Below are 16,568 nucleotides of genomic sequence, written 5' to 3'. Positions count from 1 at the left end.
TGGCCGCGTCCAGCTCTGCCCCGCGGGGAGCGCGGCCCGGCCCGGCCCGGCCCGCCGCCCCAACGCTGCTGCCCAACGGCCGCGGCCGCCGCGCGCCTGTGGCCCGCCGCGGCCGTTACTGCCCAACGGCCGAGGGCGGCGCGGCCGCCGCGCGCCTGTGGCCCGCCGCCGGCCGTTACCGCCCAGCGGCTGCGCTCAGAGGCGGGCTGCCGGGTGCTGTGGCTTTGCCACGCGGGAGAGCCGGAACGGCGCCAGCGAGAGCGAGCGGCTCCCTGCCTGAGCGTGCAGAAGCGTGGGAGGAGAGCAGCGAGGGCACAGGCCTGCAAAATTAGGTAGAGACATGGGGAAACAAGTCCGTTGTGTGCAGTTTCTGGACCCACGAGGCAGGTTTGTAAGGCAGCATTAATGCAGCATGCCCAGTATTTGTAGTAGTTCTTATGTTGCATGTTTCCCTCTTCTGCATTTTTAAGTTCCTCATGTTCAGTCATCATTTAAATAAGTTCACATGTGCTTGAGTATTAATGGGCATACGTACTTTATCTTGGCTAATCTAAATCTTGGAGGGAGTTAAGTAAGGAGAAACATGAATTAAGGAAAACTGCTGCTAAAGTAGGTGTCTGTGGATAAGGGGCCATAGAAGAGGAAGGTTTAAGTGAAGGTGCAGTGGTCAGTCTGTGACTGTGGTAGGTGACAAGAAGGCTCACTGGAGAGGAAGGGACTTTCCCCCCTGACTAGTACATGGGAGGTGTCTGGATGGGACACAGGGTGGGTGGGGAGACTGGGGGGGGGGGAGAAATAAAGTGCAGGCGTTGCATGCTGTGCTGCTGAGCCCCGATGCAGTTCTCTTTGGCCTCTCCTGGTTTGCACCCGAGGCATCTGCCAGGATGCCGATATTGCTGGAAAGGTCTGCAGGGTTGCAGAGCTGATGCTGGAACAAGGCTACTAATATGTGGTGAGGCAAAAGAGTGGGCTGCGCCTGGTGCTCTAGACAGAGGCTTTATCAGCATGTCAGGAGACAGGGAGATCAGTAAGTCTGATGCCTCCACTTAGAATGTTTCAGTCTGTGAACATGAATAACCTTGCCATGTTGCCTGCTGTGTGGAGTCAGTTTCCGCTCTGGGATCTGCACAGGCAAGAGCCAGATGAAGGACTGGGAGAGGCAGGAAACATGAGAGCAGAATGATGATGGCGATGATGGTGGTAAATAACTATGATTGGTTGTATTAGGTAGGGAACAGAGACTGTCCACATATCCTCCTTCCCAAAGGTTGTCTTCTCCTCCCAAGGCAGCAGAGTCGGGGGTTGCAGCCTAGGGTTTTCCCAGGTTGCTGCCCCAGATCTCTGCTGGGAATCAAGACAAGTCAGGTCCACAGAAGCGTTTGTGTGCCTAACTCCCTTGGCAGGCCTAAGTGTTACTTTCTTTCTGCTTACCTCCCAGCACGATGGGGATAATAAGGTCTTCTTCCAGCGGCCACAGTGTTGGAGGCGTGGATGGCCTGGCTCATCCGTCAGGTGTCCAGGGGTGCAGTGTTACAGGGGACCAAGCTAGTGTGACTTCAGTGCCTTAGTGCATTCTAGTATGCCCTTTCTGCATACTAGAAAGTTCCTTTGACTGAAGTTTTTTGATGAAGGTCCTGAAGTGTGAGTTCTTCTTGAAAATAAAGGCTCTCGTCTATTTTGTGGTGGAGAGTTTCTTTGTGCTCAGTGGTGCTGTTCAGGTGTGTTCAGTTAATCTCAGAGAAGAAGCAGAGGTGTGAGGGAGCCTTGCAGCGCTACAAGGATGTAGTTCGGATAGCCAGCAGTCTTCCAGGGGGAAGCATAAGGGGTGGGGGATGCTGTATTTGTCCAGGCACTTTTCATTCCAGGATTGCATTCCTGATGGATGTTAATAAGAAGACATTTGGTTGTAGGGAACTGTATTGGTAAGTAGGAAGCCTGTCTGATGGGCATTTGGAAATAGGTTTTGTCTTGTGTGAGAGAATATGGTAACCCTTTGAAAATCTCAGTTGTGTCAGAGGTGACATTAGCCTGAAATATCAATTCTCTGTAATCATGGCATCTTTTGGTGTTCAGCATGGAAGATGCTGCATGCTTCTTTCTTTTCTGAGCGATATTGTTCACTGATCTGAATGCTTCTCTATGGCTCTTGCAGGATGTTGTGTCTGCAGCTTTTTTTTCCTGCAAGGCACAGCAGAATTCCCTGGAATAGTTTGAAGTTGATGTGCTTGAGTGCCCCATGGTGGCTGCTTCCGAACTGAGCTGAGTGAGCTCATTCTTAGACATGTATGCACACAACTGTGTTTCGAGGAACTCCTAGATTCCCCTTCTTTCATCTCCCAGAACCAGTCTCCAGGGTCTGCCCTTTGCTTGCTTCAGCCTGGCAGAGCAGTGTGGCCTGAGAACCTTGATTAGTTCATGGTTATCGCTGATTCTGTGGTAGGGAAAAGGCACCGCTGGTGAGGGTGGAAGGAGTTTGGTGTTGTGATCTTTTGTTTTCCATCCCTTCCTTCATATGTTTTGTGCAGTGTCATGCTGTTAGGTTCATAGCGTGCAGCTTGCCTGAATGTTAGGTGGTGCTGCAGAAGTGTGAGAGCAGAGGTGGAGGGCTTTACTGCTAGACAGTTCAAGGAGGCACTTGCTTCCTCTTTGCCTGAGCTAGAATTCTTTCTTTAGCTTCCCCTCCCTTCAGACCTAAAGCTCTCGTTTGTATTGCAGGTATCATTTTATGTGCCTATGCAACATCTCCCCTGCTATGCTGAGGAGAAGGGCTAGGTCTGTTCTGAGTTCTTTGGGGTGGTCAGGCCACTGGGAGGTCACGAGTAATGTGGTGTAGGCGAGAGCAGCCACTTTCCAGTCTGTGTGTCTGAGACTGCTGACATCTCCAGCGGTTGTGAGATCAAATCCCACTGATATCACAGGTTGTTAGACAAGGTTTGTGATCTTCTTAGCGTATGCTTTCTATATTGCTTAGATATTGATATCCTTCTGCCAGATGATGACTGAATGGGTTCCATTTGACAGGAGTCTTGATTGAAGTATCTAGCTTTACACTCCCACCCAGAAGTACCCACAGTACCTGAGCTACCCTGTCTTTGCCTGTGATGACAAGTACTTTAATGTGATCTTTCACCTCCCAGATCATCTTGTTGGTGAGCAGAGAGGATGCACTAATGTGGTGAATTGAGAAGCTGGAAGAACTTGCAACAACTGCCAGTGCCAAGAATATTTGTTGAGATGGATGTATTGCTTGGTGCACTGGCTGCCTGATGGGTCTGCATCTCCTCAATCCTCAGTTGCCAGGTTATAAGTATGAAGATATTTGTAATCTTTCTAGTCAAGGGATTTAAGTGAGAATGCAGAAACAAACCATTAGTAGCTGTGTGGGTATAAGGGGCAATAGAATATCTGCATCTGTCCATCAATCTGGTGATTCCTCTATGACATAAGTTTTATTAGGTCATATTCCTTGGCATTTGAGGCATTGAAGCCAACTAGTGTCTGCTTACATGCTGGAGTCATCTTCTGACTGAAGGTCTCTTGAGCCTGTCTTGCCACTGTTGGTAAATGTGGGGAGAGAAAAACAGGCCAAGCGCTCTCTCAGAAGGATGGATGATTTAATCTAAACAAAGATCAGTAGTACTTCAACAGAGAAATGAGCAAATCCCATTGTGTATTTTCATGGGATAACACCTCTCTCTCAGACAGAATATGTGGTATTGATATACAAGGGAAGAGAAAGTTCAGTTATAGCAAAATCGGTTATAGCAGTTAATATATCCCAAAGTAAGTGATGCATGAAGTGTGCCTTCTAACATGCTTGTATTTTCAGTAGTCATCCCCATAGACTTCAACTTCCTCAGGAAGACTCCAGTCATCTAAATACTGTAGCACTGTGGAAAACCTAAAACTATTAGAAATGCAAGAAAATACAAACCAGTCTACACTGGTTTGTAACCCCCTATACCAATATCCATTGTGTGTAACTGTGTGTTTACCCCTTCCCCAGGAATCACCCTTACTGCTAAACAGAAGTCTTTGAGGGCTTTTACTGGATGGATGAGTTCCTTCTGTGAAGCTTTAAGGGTTTTTTCTCATTAGTTCAGTGATTTTCAAATACATTCTCTTAGTTGCATCAAGGCCCCAGATGAAATCTAGGTGTCCCCAATCAGGAAAATCCTCATGGTAAATGAGCTTAGTGATCCGAGGAAGTAGCTTTGCCGTGTCTTTTGTATCTGCAAACTTGTCGCGTCCACCGCTCCAAACAGCAACTGCTGTGTTCATCTTCTCTATCTCGTATACAGGAGGAGTAGACTGGAAGGAAGGGAGGAGACTTGAAGTGGATGCTGTCATGCCAGAAGTTGTTCTTAGAGAAAAGATTCTGTGCAAGCATCTCTTTGCTTCCCTCCCTCCCTCCCTCACTACAGGAAAACAGTCAGGACCAAGCCCGCCCTCCCAGCGTTTATTTCCCCCTACTCCATTCCTTGTCTACTGTGAAGAACAATGATCTGTCCTATTCCTCGGCCTCTCCATAGTGCATGGATACACGTCGTGCTGCAGTATGAGTCCTGCTCGTGCCCTTGAGAGGTGGGGCTATGGAGAGAGCAGTATTTGTGTTCATCAAGCAAGGACTGCAGAGCTGTTGTTCGTATGTGTCCCATCCCCACCTAGCCTGGGATGCTCTTCAGGTTTTGCTGGGGGCATGGAGTGAAACTGAAGGGCTTAGCTGTTCTGCTTGGGACTTAAGTAGCAAGAAGCAAGAAATACTTTGGCCATTTATAATCTGACATTAGACGGTTTCAGGGATCATGGGCATGTGTGAAACTGTCAGATATATCTTTGGAGCCTTTCTGCCCATGAAAAGCCACCTGCCCTGATTCAGAACAGGGTGCTGTAAGTAAGTCAAATGTGCTGATTAAAAATCAAACAATTGTCAGCTGATTGGAGAGCTCATCATAGCTTAGGTAAGAGATCCATTTCCTCCCTTAACTGAAAGGCAGACCTTGAGGACTTTTGGGGAAGAGTTATTGCTCCATCCTCATCCAGTCCCAGGACTTGAGTGTGGGTCTTGTCTTTTGGGAATGGCATGTAAATTGACCTGTCATGGGACACATCCCCGCATCAGTAAGGAAGACAGAATCAACCCAAATCAGCTTTTGTTTGCTGTCTACTAGGAACTCCCTATGCTTTGCCTATGAATAGGCTTTTATGCTCATGCGTATTAGGTTCAAGTGAAAGATTATCTATCTCAGACCACTTTCTTCTCCTCTCAGTAGCAGGTGAGGTCACGGGTCCTAAAATCTGAAGTTTTCTATTCTTAGTTTCTATTCTTAGCCAGAACCCAAGGATGAGTTCTCAAGAAAACCATATTGTCTTACCTGGTTGTATTTCTTCATGTTTTCCTTAGCGCCATAGTCATAAGCTTGAAGTCGATCTGCATGTAGTAGCTGTTAATGTTGTAATAAAAACAGATACGATGAAAGTGTTAAGAGACTGAGAAACCAAGTTCAGGGACCACTGTGCCCAGACACTGGACTGTGAGTGACTCCTACCTCTTCCTCACTGTGGTCAGAGGTTTCCACAAGTAATGTGTACGGATCATAGGGTGAATGGCTTTATTGCCTTTCCCCTTGCTAACATTCCCTGCTGATCCTCAGACACCACCCTTGGCACATTTTGTTATTAAAATGTTATTTGACTTAGTTGAGTAAACTTGGGCTTGCCATCCTGACCTGTGGCTAGGTACAAGTTTCCTGTTGGAAAGAGGACCTGGATGTCTAGAAGCTGTTGGGGCTATTACTAGTCTAGCGTACTGTGTGTTCTGTCTTCATACATCTTGTCTTTTGGCTGTCAGTTGTGTCTGGTGTGCTCACAGTAGTGGTAACATTTCCAGAGATTCCATAATTCTTGCAGGAGTTTGGCTGTTGGAGGTAGGGTGTGGTTAACCTGTCACTAAACAGTAGTCTTCTTGAATCTGTATTGTCTAAAAAAATTGGAATCTGTCCTGATGAACAGGTAAGTGCTGTTGTTGTTGTTGTTGTTGTTTTTATCCAAACTTGATAAGTAGTTTGATTTGTGGGTAGTTGTCTATAACTTAGGATAAGAGAACATCATGGAACTGTTCCTGAGTTATCCCTACAGTGTCTGGCTTGGATTATGTGGATTGACTTCAAGGCTTTGAATATTGAGGATATGTTAGAAATCTGCTAGTTTTTCTCCGTTTGCTGGCTTTGGGTTCTGAGGGTGTGAGTGCAGGGAAGTTTTGTCAGGGGTGTGCCCAGGCACCCACCTAAATTTAGGACCATATTAAGTGTTGGCAGAAGTGGCCAGTTATTGCCCTGGTCTTTTTCAGAGCATAGGCAGAACAAGCTCAGGTCTGAGAGTGATGTAAAGTGACAGCAGAAGAGGCGTTCCCCACTTTCTCATTATGCCAGTGGAAGCATTTGTGTGTTTAACTGGCTCTGGGAGCTGATCCAGGCTGCAATTAGTTCTCTGGGGGAAAGCTTTAACCTGGATCACTTCCCTGTTCTGGCTTATCCCCTGGCTGCCCAAGTTTCCGCTATCCTCCTAGTGCCTGCCAAGTGCCTAGACTGTACTCGAGTTCATTTGCAGCTTTTCAAGGCAAATGTCTTCAGCAATAAAGATGAAGGCTGGAAGCCGCTAGAGGCTATGGAGAGGCCCGATGTGCCACAGGGAAATCTCAGTGCCTGATACTGAAGGTTCAGTTCAGTCCTGCCCTGGCCAGAGGTAAACAGCACTCCCTCTGTGGCAGGTGCTCACGACAGTATGTGAGAAGATGTGTTGGGCAGGTTCCCAGAACCACCGCCTCTGGACTTCCCTGTAGGCTGCCAGCTGAGTAGAAAGCAATAGTCAGAGTCAGTTTATATGTCAGTGCGCAATTATACCTGATGCCAATGAATGATGTTCTGAACCGATGTTCCAGCTGGGTAATGTGCTGCGTATGCATCTATTCGACTCTGAAGAGAAAGCAGAAATGCTACAAATGCAGGGATCCAATGTTATGACAGAATAAAACTGTGAAGGACCTGAGTAATGTACGTCTGTGTAAAAACCCCACTTTAACAGGATATTCTTGAAATAGCAAACAGTAAGCTGAGGAGAGATTCACAAATACGTGATTTTACAGTAGGAATTAATAGGTAGTGTTTTATGCTTTTGAAAGAGTCTCTCCCACATTAATGCTTACTCATATGGAAAACAGCATTTGGGGAATATGTAGGAAGGCTTTTCCCAGTTTTTACAGTTTGTCTGGTGCCTCTAAGCAGTGCTGTGCTTAATCAGTACAAGAGGATTGTTAATAGACTGTCTGATGGGTATAATGAGACCATGTGTGTTGAGAGGGTTTTATGAGAAGACTTGTTATATAATCTGAGTGTGAGAGAGCAAAAGGCAGCAGAGAACAGAGATGTGGAAGAACTCAACGGAGGGAAAAAAGATAGCAGCCAGAGCAAAATGATGATATCTTGCTGTTGAGAGAAGTGTGGAGGAATAGCTCTTGTCACTCGGTTTTGACTTGAAAAGTTTTGACATGTTGGAAGGAGAAGGAAACAATCTCTTACATTCTGAGGATGTGGGTGTCTTATTAGGAAGGAAAATATGAATTATACAAAAGAAAAGAGATATTTCTCTATCATCTATTTGTCCTTTTAAAAATGATTTGGTATTTGTCTAACAATTCTTTGGTTTAGCCCTCAGAAAAGAGGACACCAAGGGTCATCAGTGCAAGATGAAACCAGACTGAATTCAGGTTTCTTCCTCGTGTGATTTGAATATGTCATGTGGTTAATCTCATCATTAGCTGAATTCCTAGCTGGAATTATCTGAAAACCCCAACACATTTCTGTATGCCTCTGCAACTGTATATAGATGTAGGGCAGAAACATTATTTTCTGTCAAAGTTACTTTAGCTTTATTTGTATTAAGATGGTCTTGGACATGCTTACCATGTTCAGATTTTGTGTCCTGCCCCCCGCTATGTAAGAGAGGATACTTCCACAGGCCTTTCCGCAAGATCTACAGATCAATGTCAGAGGCCTTTTCAGCAGTTCATTCTGGTGAAAGACTCCTTTGTGGCCAAACATTAACTGAGGAGGGAAAAGTGCAAAACTTTTTTTTTCTTGTTACAGGAGCATATCATGCAGGAAACTGTCACTCCCTCTTCCCTAATAGCCTAGTCTCTTAACTCAGATTGCTGAAACCACTTGCCCTCCCAGTACCCTTTAAAGTGTATTCTTCCCAAGAGCACACCATGTGTTCTTCCTGCCATATATTATTGGACATGAGTCCTGGAGGAAGGTATCCTTCTGTTTCTACTGCAGTGACCTCAGTGAGAGAGGGCAGTTGACTGCAGTCATGACTGCAAAATGCAAGGAGTCCCTCTTTGCCCTAATAAGTCTTCCAGGTGGGTGCACAAAGCTGTACTCTGAATATTGAGACTAAGCAAAGAGGGAGCAGGCAAATGAGAAGGGTGTAGAGTCAGACACTCTATAGCCACATAGTGGGTACAAAAAGATACAGGGATACAGTGGATATGGGGGCAGAAAGAGTACACACTCCTGCAATTTGACATAAAAGTACAGAATGCAGGATTTCTACCATTCCCAGAAAAATGTATTAAATTGGTTAGTACTGGTGTGAACAAGGTACCTCCCTTTAAGAGTTTCTTTGTTTAGTAATGAGTAATTATTTCACAAGCATAAAGGAACTGCAAGGATGACATGATCTGTCTAATGAATTTAGAATGTTAAATGTCTTATTTGCAGTTTTCTACTAGTGCTTAAGGCTAGGTTTAGTAGAGTATGTAGACTCAATTATCCAGTTATTTGTGAGTTTCCTCCAGAAATACCTGATGTAAATAAATGATGGCAAAAGTATTTCCATTATCTTAAAGAAATTCCAAAAGAGAGATTGTGTCAACCCGTGCAATTTAGCTCTGTGGAATCTAAAGTCTGCCAGCACTGTTAGCACTCTGATACACTAAACTCAGTCTTAACTCATCACCTCCTTAAAAATCAGCTCAAGTTGAGTGAACCCAGTAGAGACAAAACAGACAGTTAGGTCTTTTAGAAGGAAGAATAACATACCCTGAGAAGTGGTTGAGGAAGATGCGTAAGTCTTACTGCAGGACTGGAAGCATATGTGATTGTGGCTACTGGTCCCAAAGCAAAGAACACTTTGACCCTTTGAGCCAACTCAGGATAAGTAGAAAATGCTATGAAGCCTGCAAACACAGAAGAGAGAACCTGAGTTAGTGAAGAGATCTTCCACAGACAAAATAATTGAAAAAACAGTAGGCAGCAAATAAGAAGTGAGACTAGATTAGCAGTTCATTGTCTGTTGTTTCTGCTGCATATTTACCTAAGGAAAGTGTTTGATGCTTGACACTTGGGAAGTAGAGTTCATTCTAAAGATACAGCTTCATTAGAGTATGTCCAGACTTTGACTTTCTCAGAACTGACAATTTTGTGTTAAGGCCATTTTTCAGGAAAAGATATATTAATTAAATTTTCTTACTTCAAATTCCCTCCAAAGTTCCCCAAACTCTAATGAAATAGAGTTTTTCAGCTTGTAGTCTCTAAAAGACCGTATATGTTCATGCTGGCATGCAGTAGTACAATAATTATCTGAATGCTGAGAGGTTAATAAGCGCAAACTTGGAAGGGTGAGTGAACACACAAATAAAGGAAGAATTTGGGGGAAGGGAAGAGAGACCAGAAAGGATGTGTTTCATCCTGTTTTCTGAACACATCCAAATTTCTCCACTGATGGATTTGATGACAATTTTAACTAATTGCCTGAAACATAGGTACTTAAAGACAAAGAAGATGATGGTTTTGCCTAAATTGTTTGTTTTGCCAGAAGATGCTTATGAGAGGAAAGGAAAATAATGGTCTAAGCATATGGCCCCATGTTACTTCCTCCCATTTTCTTCTCTGTTTCTGATTTTAGCACACCATGGTCCACTGGATAAAACCCAGTATCCATTCAAGGATCTTATGCGTAAACCACAAACATCAGGAACTGTCAACTGATGCTGAATGGAAGTAAGTTGCATTCAAAAGCCATTAAGTGAGTTGATGCTGGTACATAGGTGCTGATAGCAAGGAAGTTTTTAGTATTGATTTTTATTTTCTCTTTTCCACTGTCTGGTAATTTTTTTTATACAGTAATGTGGTGAGTTATAGTCATTCACAAGTTATGCTTTAATTGAGATTAATTCATGAGACTTATTAACAATTAGGTTTTTTTTTTTGTTTTCTGACAGTATTTATGACTGTTTTTGAACTGTTTTATGGACTGTTGTTTTTAGTATTTACATCTAACCTATGTGGATTAGATATATCCATCTTAAAAACTGAGTTTAATAAAAGCTTACTGTTGCTGAAACTTTAAGAAAAATATCCAATGCTGCAAAACTGTGATTAAATAACAGTAAATGGCTAGACTGTAATAAGGATACTTAGCAAACTATAGTACAGGGTACCTGGTAAATAATAGCTTTTGTGTGTTAGTAATCCTTACTTACAGAAGTTAGAAGCATTTCTGGATCCTGTATTTATTTCCGTGTTTCAGATAAAGAGAACAGTTTTAGAAAAGTTTCCCGTATTTTGCAAATGTCAGGTCAGAAAGTACTTCTCCCTTTAATAACTTTTATGAGAGCGAAAGATAGCTAACAGAGAGAGATACATTCCAGTCAGGTTGTGACATTGATTGTTTTGTACTCAGGCAGTTCTAACATTACCTGCGGTTGAAGCCTCTGAGTGGCCAACGTAATATACTTGCTTCTGTCCAGTTTTATTCATGGCGAAGTACAGCTCTGCTGGAAGATCGTATTTACTTATCTCGTCAAAGCTACAGGGGAGAAACACAAAAAGCTGACAAATGGAAAGGTTGGCTATCACAGCATGAGTTTTTGAATGCTGGTTTTCTTTATAGCACCGAGCAGAACCCGTTCAAAGATGAGATTACACACTTCATCTGGATTCTTTGTTGTGAGTGGGGAAAGGGATGGAGGCATGCAGCTGTGCTACCAGGCTTCCTGAGGCTCTCTGCTGAGGAAGTACCAGTTTTGTCTGTTAGCTGTGGCCCTTGGGGAAGTGAATTTAGTCATTTATTTCTCAGTTTAGTTATTTCTCTCTTAGTTGAGTTCATCTGTGAGACCGAGCTGAGCAGCCTGCTCTCCTGTCTGCTCTGGGGTCATGGTTTTCAGTGGGAGACTTAAAGGTTACAGATGCCTCCCAATTTTGGAGGTGTTTCCCCCAAAGAATCCAGCACTGCATATGGACAAAGGTGGTGGATGACTTGGGTGTTTCCAGCTTTGCTTCTGTGTGTGCTGACTCCAGAAGGGCCTGTCCAGATAACCCAGCCAAGCCCTTCCCTCTGACCCTTATGATATGGCCATAAGTGGCTGCATCCAGGGAGATGATTTGCTTTAGTCCCTTTGAATGTTGTATGTTCCACTTGAAATCAGGTAATATGAAAACCTGTAGCCTGAATGGGAAAGGTTCTACACCCCAATATTAATTCCCCAAGTTTGCTAGTCCCCTGAAAGTTGCTTTCTTCAGTAATTCCACAGAAGTCAGTAACTCCACAGAATACCTGAACTGCCAGAACTCTTTCTGGCATGGCCTAAGGGTTTTGTGTTTTAAAGACCAGGTGTTCCCTCGGCTGTTTCCAATCCAGACGTCATAGCCAGCATCTGCTAGGATGAATCCCAGGCTGTTGTTGGGCAGGTTAGAAATCCAGTGAATAGAATCTCCTGCAATACCATGCTGTAGAAAGACTACAGGCTTTTTCCCTGAAAAAGAGAAGGGTGCTCTTATACTGTAGAAATAGGTTATTTTTTGTTAAAACTGGGGTGCAGAGTTTGGTTTGAGAGGATTTTTTAACCTTTCCTTCAGTAAGCCTATGGATGTTGACCATGGGTTTTTGGGCTAAGATGCCTGAAAGATTGGGTTCCATGCAAGCAGTCTCATTGTTTCATGTGAGTACTACCAAATGAATGTTTTGAACTGGCCAGTCCCCACATCCTTCTGCACTGAGAAACCAACCTACAAATTGCTTGGTTTCTACCACCAATCAGTAGAGGTGAAAGACTGAAGATAGAACAAACATATCAAGACAACAAAGGAAGAGCAGCAAACAAAGTATCAGTATCCAGGATTTATAGCCTTGAATTCCAGGTACAAATTTTCATTATATCAAGGATTTCTCACCAATGGGGTGATTCAGAATACTCAGATTCCTTGATGGTATGTTTTCTGTCCCTCATAAGGCAAGGAATCTCTATTTTAACGTCAAATCAGAGAGCTTTTTTGCCAGAACTCTCTCATTCAGCATAACAAAAAAAAAATTATTTTTTTTTAAATCTGAATTATTTAGGAGGCTAATGACAAGAACGTTTTCCAGACTGCCAGCAATCATACCTTAGCGGAAAGGAAAGAAATGGAATTGTGAAAAACAGTCATAGGAATTTGAAATCTGAACAGAGATGCTGAAGGTGCAGACTTGAGATGGATTCAGAATTCAGCCCAAATTCCTGACTAGGTGCTTTTGCTGCAGCTGAAGCATGTGGAACATGCTGTTGTATGTGCAAAGGTGAAAGATGGGTGACTCATGTAAGAGCTGGCTCCCAGACCTTCGTTATGTGCTGTAACTGACACACCTGTATTCTGACTGTTCCTCCCGCCAGGAATTCTGAAAACACGAAGCATGTATCCGTCCTCAGTAGTAACTTCATACTCCTCACTGGGGTACCCGTGGTATCTGATAATTTCACTCTGTAGGAAGCCAAAGGAGAGCTTGTTAACAAACTTTGACAGTGTAGAGGTGGGTGGAGAAGGAGGTGTCTGTTTGGAGGCTGCTTCTGTGCCAGAATGCGAAGCTAGCCAAGAAGGTACTCGGCTATGGAGGAGCTGAGGAAGGGCCAGGAAGGCGAATGTGATACCACGGAGCTTACTGTCTTCTGCTGCACCTTGTGCTGGTGGGAAGGGTCCCTAAAAAGATTCCTGCAGGACAGCACAGCACAGCACAGCTTTGCCCATGCCCCTCCCTCCTGGGGAAGAGCGGGTGCGTCCTCTAACGTAGCCATGAAGGGAAGGCTGGAGGATGCAAAAGGCAGTGAGAGCAGGGTAGCTTTGCTTGGGTGATGTGATTTGTGCGTGGTCTTTAATGCTGTGTCTCTCAGATAGAAATACCAAGAACTGCATTGTCCTATTTTGGAAGGTCAACAAGCTGGCCAGTGTGGCTGTGGGCTGTTTGGGGACAGTAGTGCAAGGCTGCTGGCCATGGGGACTGTGGCTGAGAGTTAAACATTACCGGTCTTGTGAAAGATTCATCAAAGGTCTTGTTGACCGCCTTCTGTTTTGGGGGGTAGCTGGGTAGCCAGACCTGTTTAGGTGGTAGTTGGCTGGTAGTTGGACTCCATATGTGCCAAATAGGAACTGCGCTGGGTGACTAACCTGCTTGCCTGAGTGCAGTCCTCAGCTGCATTGACTCCTTGATTGTGTCTGCCGCAGAGCAGAAATGTCAGAATTGCCTTTCAGCACCATCTTCTTCCTAAGCTGTACTGTGTGAAGCAGGTGTGTATATGCAGGAAGGCAGGGAGCTAGCACTAGACTAGGCTCAGCCTTCAGTGCATTACAGAGCTTGAAACCGTGGCTCATTCTCACCAGAACTGCCCCTCTGAAAATGGAATGAATGGATCCATTGCTTGCTGGGAAGTGTGGTGACTTGGGAAAGGAATGAGAAAAGTCGAGGTTCACTGAGTACAGGTGCAGCCTCCTAAGAGGAGGCAGTCTTATCTCCTTCAGCAAATGCAAGTGCAATAGTTTGTTGTGTTGTGCAAGGCTGATGCAAGTTGTGCCTTTCTGGAGAGTAAACATGTGGCAGGATCTGTGTTGGATTAATGCCAAACGATGTGGTCTTGATCCATAAGGAGTGCTTTCTTACCAAAGCATGATTAGGCAAGGCATACATAGGCAAGGCGAGGCGAGTTAGTTGAAGGAACTCCTGAGACCACCTACATGTAGTTTTGCCTGTGCCGTGGGGAGAGCTTTGGTAAGTCAGAGCATGGGGTCTTGTGTTACTTTGTGTTGAGAGAATCTACTGTTAGAAGAAGGGGTTCAGCGTCCCTTGCCACTTGTATTGAGCAAACAGGTTGTTAGCTTCTCTTTAGACAAGAAACCAGCTGCTGCCTCCACGGCTAAGGTGATGTTCTCTCTGGCAGCTCAGACTGTTCAGGTAAAAAGCCATGGTTTCCCCTAGGCTGGTGCTGCCTATCACGTTGCTGGAGGAACTCTGTCCTCTTGCCGTGATCGCACTCTCCCACTCTTCCTGCAGTAGCAGGCGTGACAATGTGAAGGCGCGTTGGGAAGGGTGACTGTGCGACGAAGACTCGGGGTTGCAAGCATAGCCCAGGCTTCTGTTCCTCGTGTATCTGTTGGGGTTCACCCGAAATGTAGGCAGGGAAAGGCTGGTGTTCAGTTTGGGCTGGCCTGGGCTGGGTAGCATGTGCTCTGGCCACAGTCCTGGACTGAGTGACATTGCTGGGGGTCAAAATTCAGTAGCCCAGATCCCAAGAGCCCTTCAGCAGGTCCTGGGGAATTGTTTGTCCTTTGAGTGAAAAGTAGCAGCAGGCCCTCTCTGTTCCAGTGCTTTGTGCCTGTCCTCGTGCAATGTGCAAGGGTGACATCTGTCCCCTGCACGTTCAGAGCTGGCCCTTGTTGCAGTCATGACTCTAATGCAGTTGCTTTGGCAAAGGGAGGTTGGGGAAAGTTAGAAATGGTTTCGGTGTCTTAACGCAGACTGTTAGTGATGGCACAGGGGTACTGCTAGTGCAACCGACGCTTTAAAAAGAAAGGCAGAGACAGCAACACAACTTACAACATTCATGAAGCATTCGGGGTTGCGAAGCTTCCTTTTCTGGATTTCCTCTGAGTTCAGAGTGTAGGGGAATCCTGCCGAAAAGGCAATTCCTTGGAAGCACAGCAGCGTAAGGAGGCACCGCATCTTGGGGCTGTGTGAAAGAGCACATGCACGTGTGTTTTCCTTGCTTTAGAAAAGGGGTCTTTCTGTGCAATGCAAGAGCACTAAGTGGGGAGTCTCCTGAAGGCCAGCCAGGGTGTGTTCCCCCAGGGTCTGACAGAAACAAGTACCTGTGTGAGGAGGGATGGTGTGCAGCTCAGGCCAGGTAACGGGGGTCGTGAGTGAGTCAGGGGCTCCAGGAGGATGTGGAACGGGCTTGGGGAATGTGCTTGTGTGAGATCAGTGCCAGTTTGTGGCACGGGACTATATCTGCTCTGTCTCAGAAATGGCTCTCCCCATTATAAATCTGTGTCGTGGGCAGGTGGAGGCAAGACTGTGCCCTTTCCTGGGTTTCTTGGGCTGACTGCTGGCCACAGGGAAGCTTTTCTGACCAGAAATTGCAGAGCAGCGTCTGCCTAGCACCAGCTTACGATGACTCTGCCTATGGTAGATTTCCTTCAAGGCTTTAGTCTTTTTTCTTTTCTTTTTTTTTCTTTCCTAGAACCTAGTGGATCAGAGCAGAAACATTGCTCTCTGTGTGCCTCCCCGGCATTTTTGTCAACGTGCAAATTTTGTGCAAGAGGCTTCCTAGAAAAGGGAAGGGCAGGTTGCGCGTCGTAGAGAGGTGCTGGGTGTGGGGCTCCCAGCTAAAGCTGTTTGGAGGGGAAGAGAAGTGTTGCCATGTTCAACACTCAGTGCAAGACGACCTTCCTTGCCTCCAAGACAGCTACAGGTAGGTGGGATAGGATTTTTCCTTCCAGTGTGAAGAACTGTACAAAGAGGATTCATCCTGAAGCTCAGACCCGTGCGTAACTGGAAAAGCCCTTTTGCATCTAGCAGTTCTTGTACACTGTGTCTGCACGAGTGAGGAGAGAATGGGGGCTATGAGGAGAAAAGTCACAGTCATTCTGCAGATGGAGAAGGACCTTCAAGATCAGGCAGGCCACCTAAAAATGTGCATCAACAGGATCTGTGGGACAAAAGGGATGCGTAACGTGATGTAAGGTTTCAGCTCGCGAAGGCTGCTTGTAAGACTGCCTCACCATCATGGGGACATTACTGCTCTTGTAGGCTTGTTTTCCTCAGAAGGAAAAGGCGTGTTTATATGACCATGGTGTGTTTATGTTAGTTCACCTTTCTGTCCATCCTGTAATTAACTTCTTGATGTCACTGGTAAATTTCTAGCAAGCTCAACAGTGAGACACAAGCCTGTAAGGTAATGGGGTTCCCAGGAGCTCCTAGGGAGTGTGTGTTGGGGAAGCAGTGTCCGCTGGGGGTAGTGCCCTCTTGAGTGGAAAACAGGTGGAAGGCAGATGTTTTTGGATATAGCTACCTTTGTAATCAGCAGAGAGGAAACAGCCAAGACATAAAAAGGAGTCTGGCACATCATGGGGAAGATGTGTAAAGTTGGGGGGGTGGGGGGGTTGTTCTAGGGAGATGAGCAAGTGATTTGTTAGCTCTGAACTTTCTCATGAGGGAATGAGTTCCCAGTTCTTCTCATCTTCAGGTAAATCAGTCATACATCT

The 16,568-nt window shown here is 45.3% G+C and overlaps 2 protein-coding genes across 4 annotated transcripts in view; one reads left to right on the top strand and one right to left on the bottom strand.

Moving 5' to 3' along the window:
* The first annotated feature begins 119 nt into the window (after positions 1-119).
* The window catches only part of ANKRD22 (ankyrin repeat domain 22), a 38,696-nt gene continuing 22,247 nt past the window's right edge, over positions 120-16,568 (top strand). Inside the window, exons 1-2 of one of the 3 annotated variants that reach the window (XM_067300035.1) lie at positions 120-332; positions 9,967-10,061. In XM_067300035.1, coding sequence (XP_067156136.1) covers positions 10,056-10,061 — 6 coding nt within the window. In that variant the 5' untranslated portion in view covers positions 120-332; positions 9,967-10,055. Of the gene's footprint in view, positions 388-3,220; positions 3,301-9,966; positions 10,062-16,568 lie in introns of those variants that run through there. The other 2 variants (XM_067300034.1, XM_067300036.1) reach the window with 2 other exon arrangements.
* LOC106487831 (lysosomal acid lipase/cholesteryl ester hydrolase-like) lies at positions 4,078-15,039 on the bottom strand. The gene is made up of 9 exons (XM_067300037.1): positions 14,902-15,039; positions 12,683-12,797; positions 11,617-11,815; positions 10,760-10,869; positions 9,102-9,238; positions 7,962-8,102; positions 6,903-6,974; positions 5,376-5,444; positions 4,078-4,311 (listed from the first exon to the last, which is right to left on the bottom strand). The coding sequence occupies exons 1-9, from the start codon at positions 15,025-15,027 to the stop codon at positions 4,078-4,080; spliced, it is 1,203 nt and encodes a 400-aa protein (XP_067156138.1). The 5' UTR covers positions 15,028-15,039.

This window comes from Apteryx mantelli, chromosome 7 (genome assembly GCF_036417845.1).
Source record: "Apteryx mantelli isolate bAptMan1 chromosome 7, bAptMan1.hap1, whole genome shotgun sequence".
NCBI classification, from domain to species: Eukaryota; Metazoa; Chordata; class Aves; order Apterygiformes; family Apterygidae; genus Apteryx; species Apteryx mantelli.
Note: the sequence above shows the minus strand (reverse complement) of the source record. Positions and strands in the feature narration are given on the sequence as shown.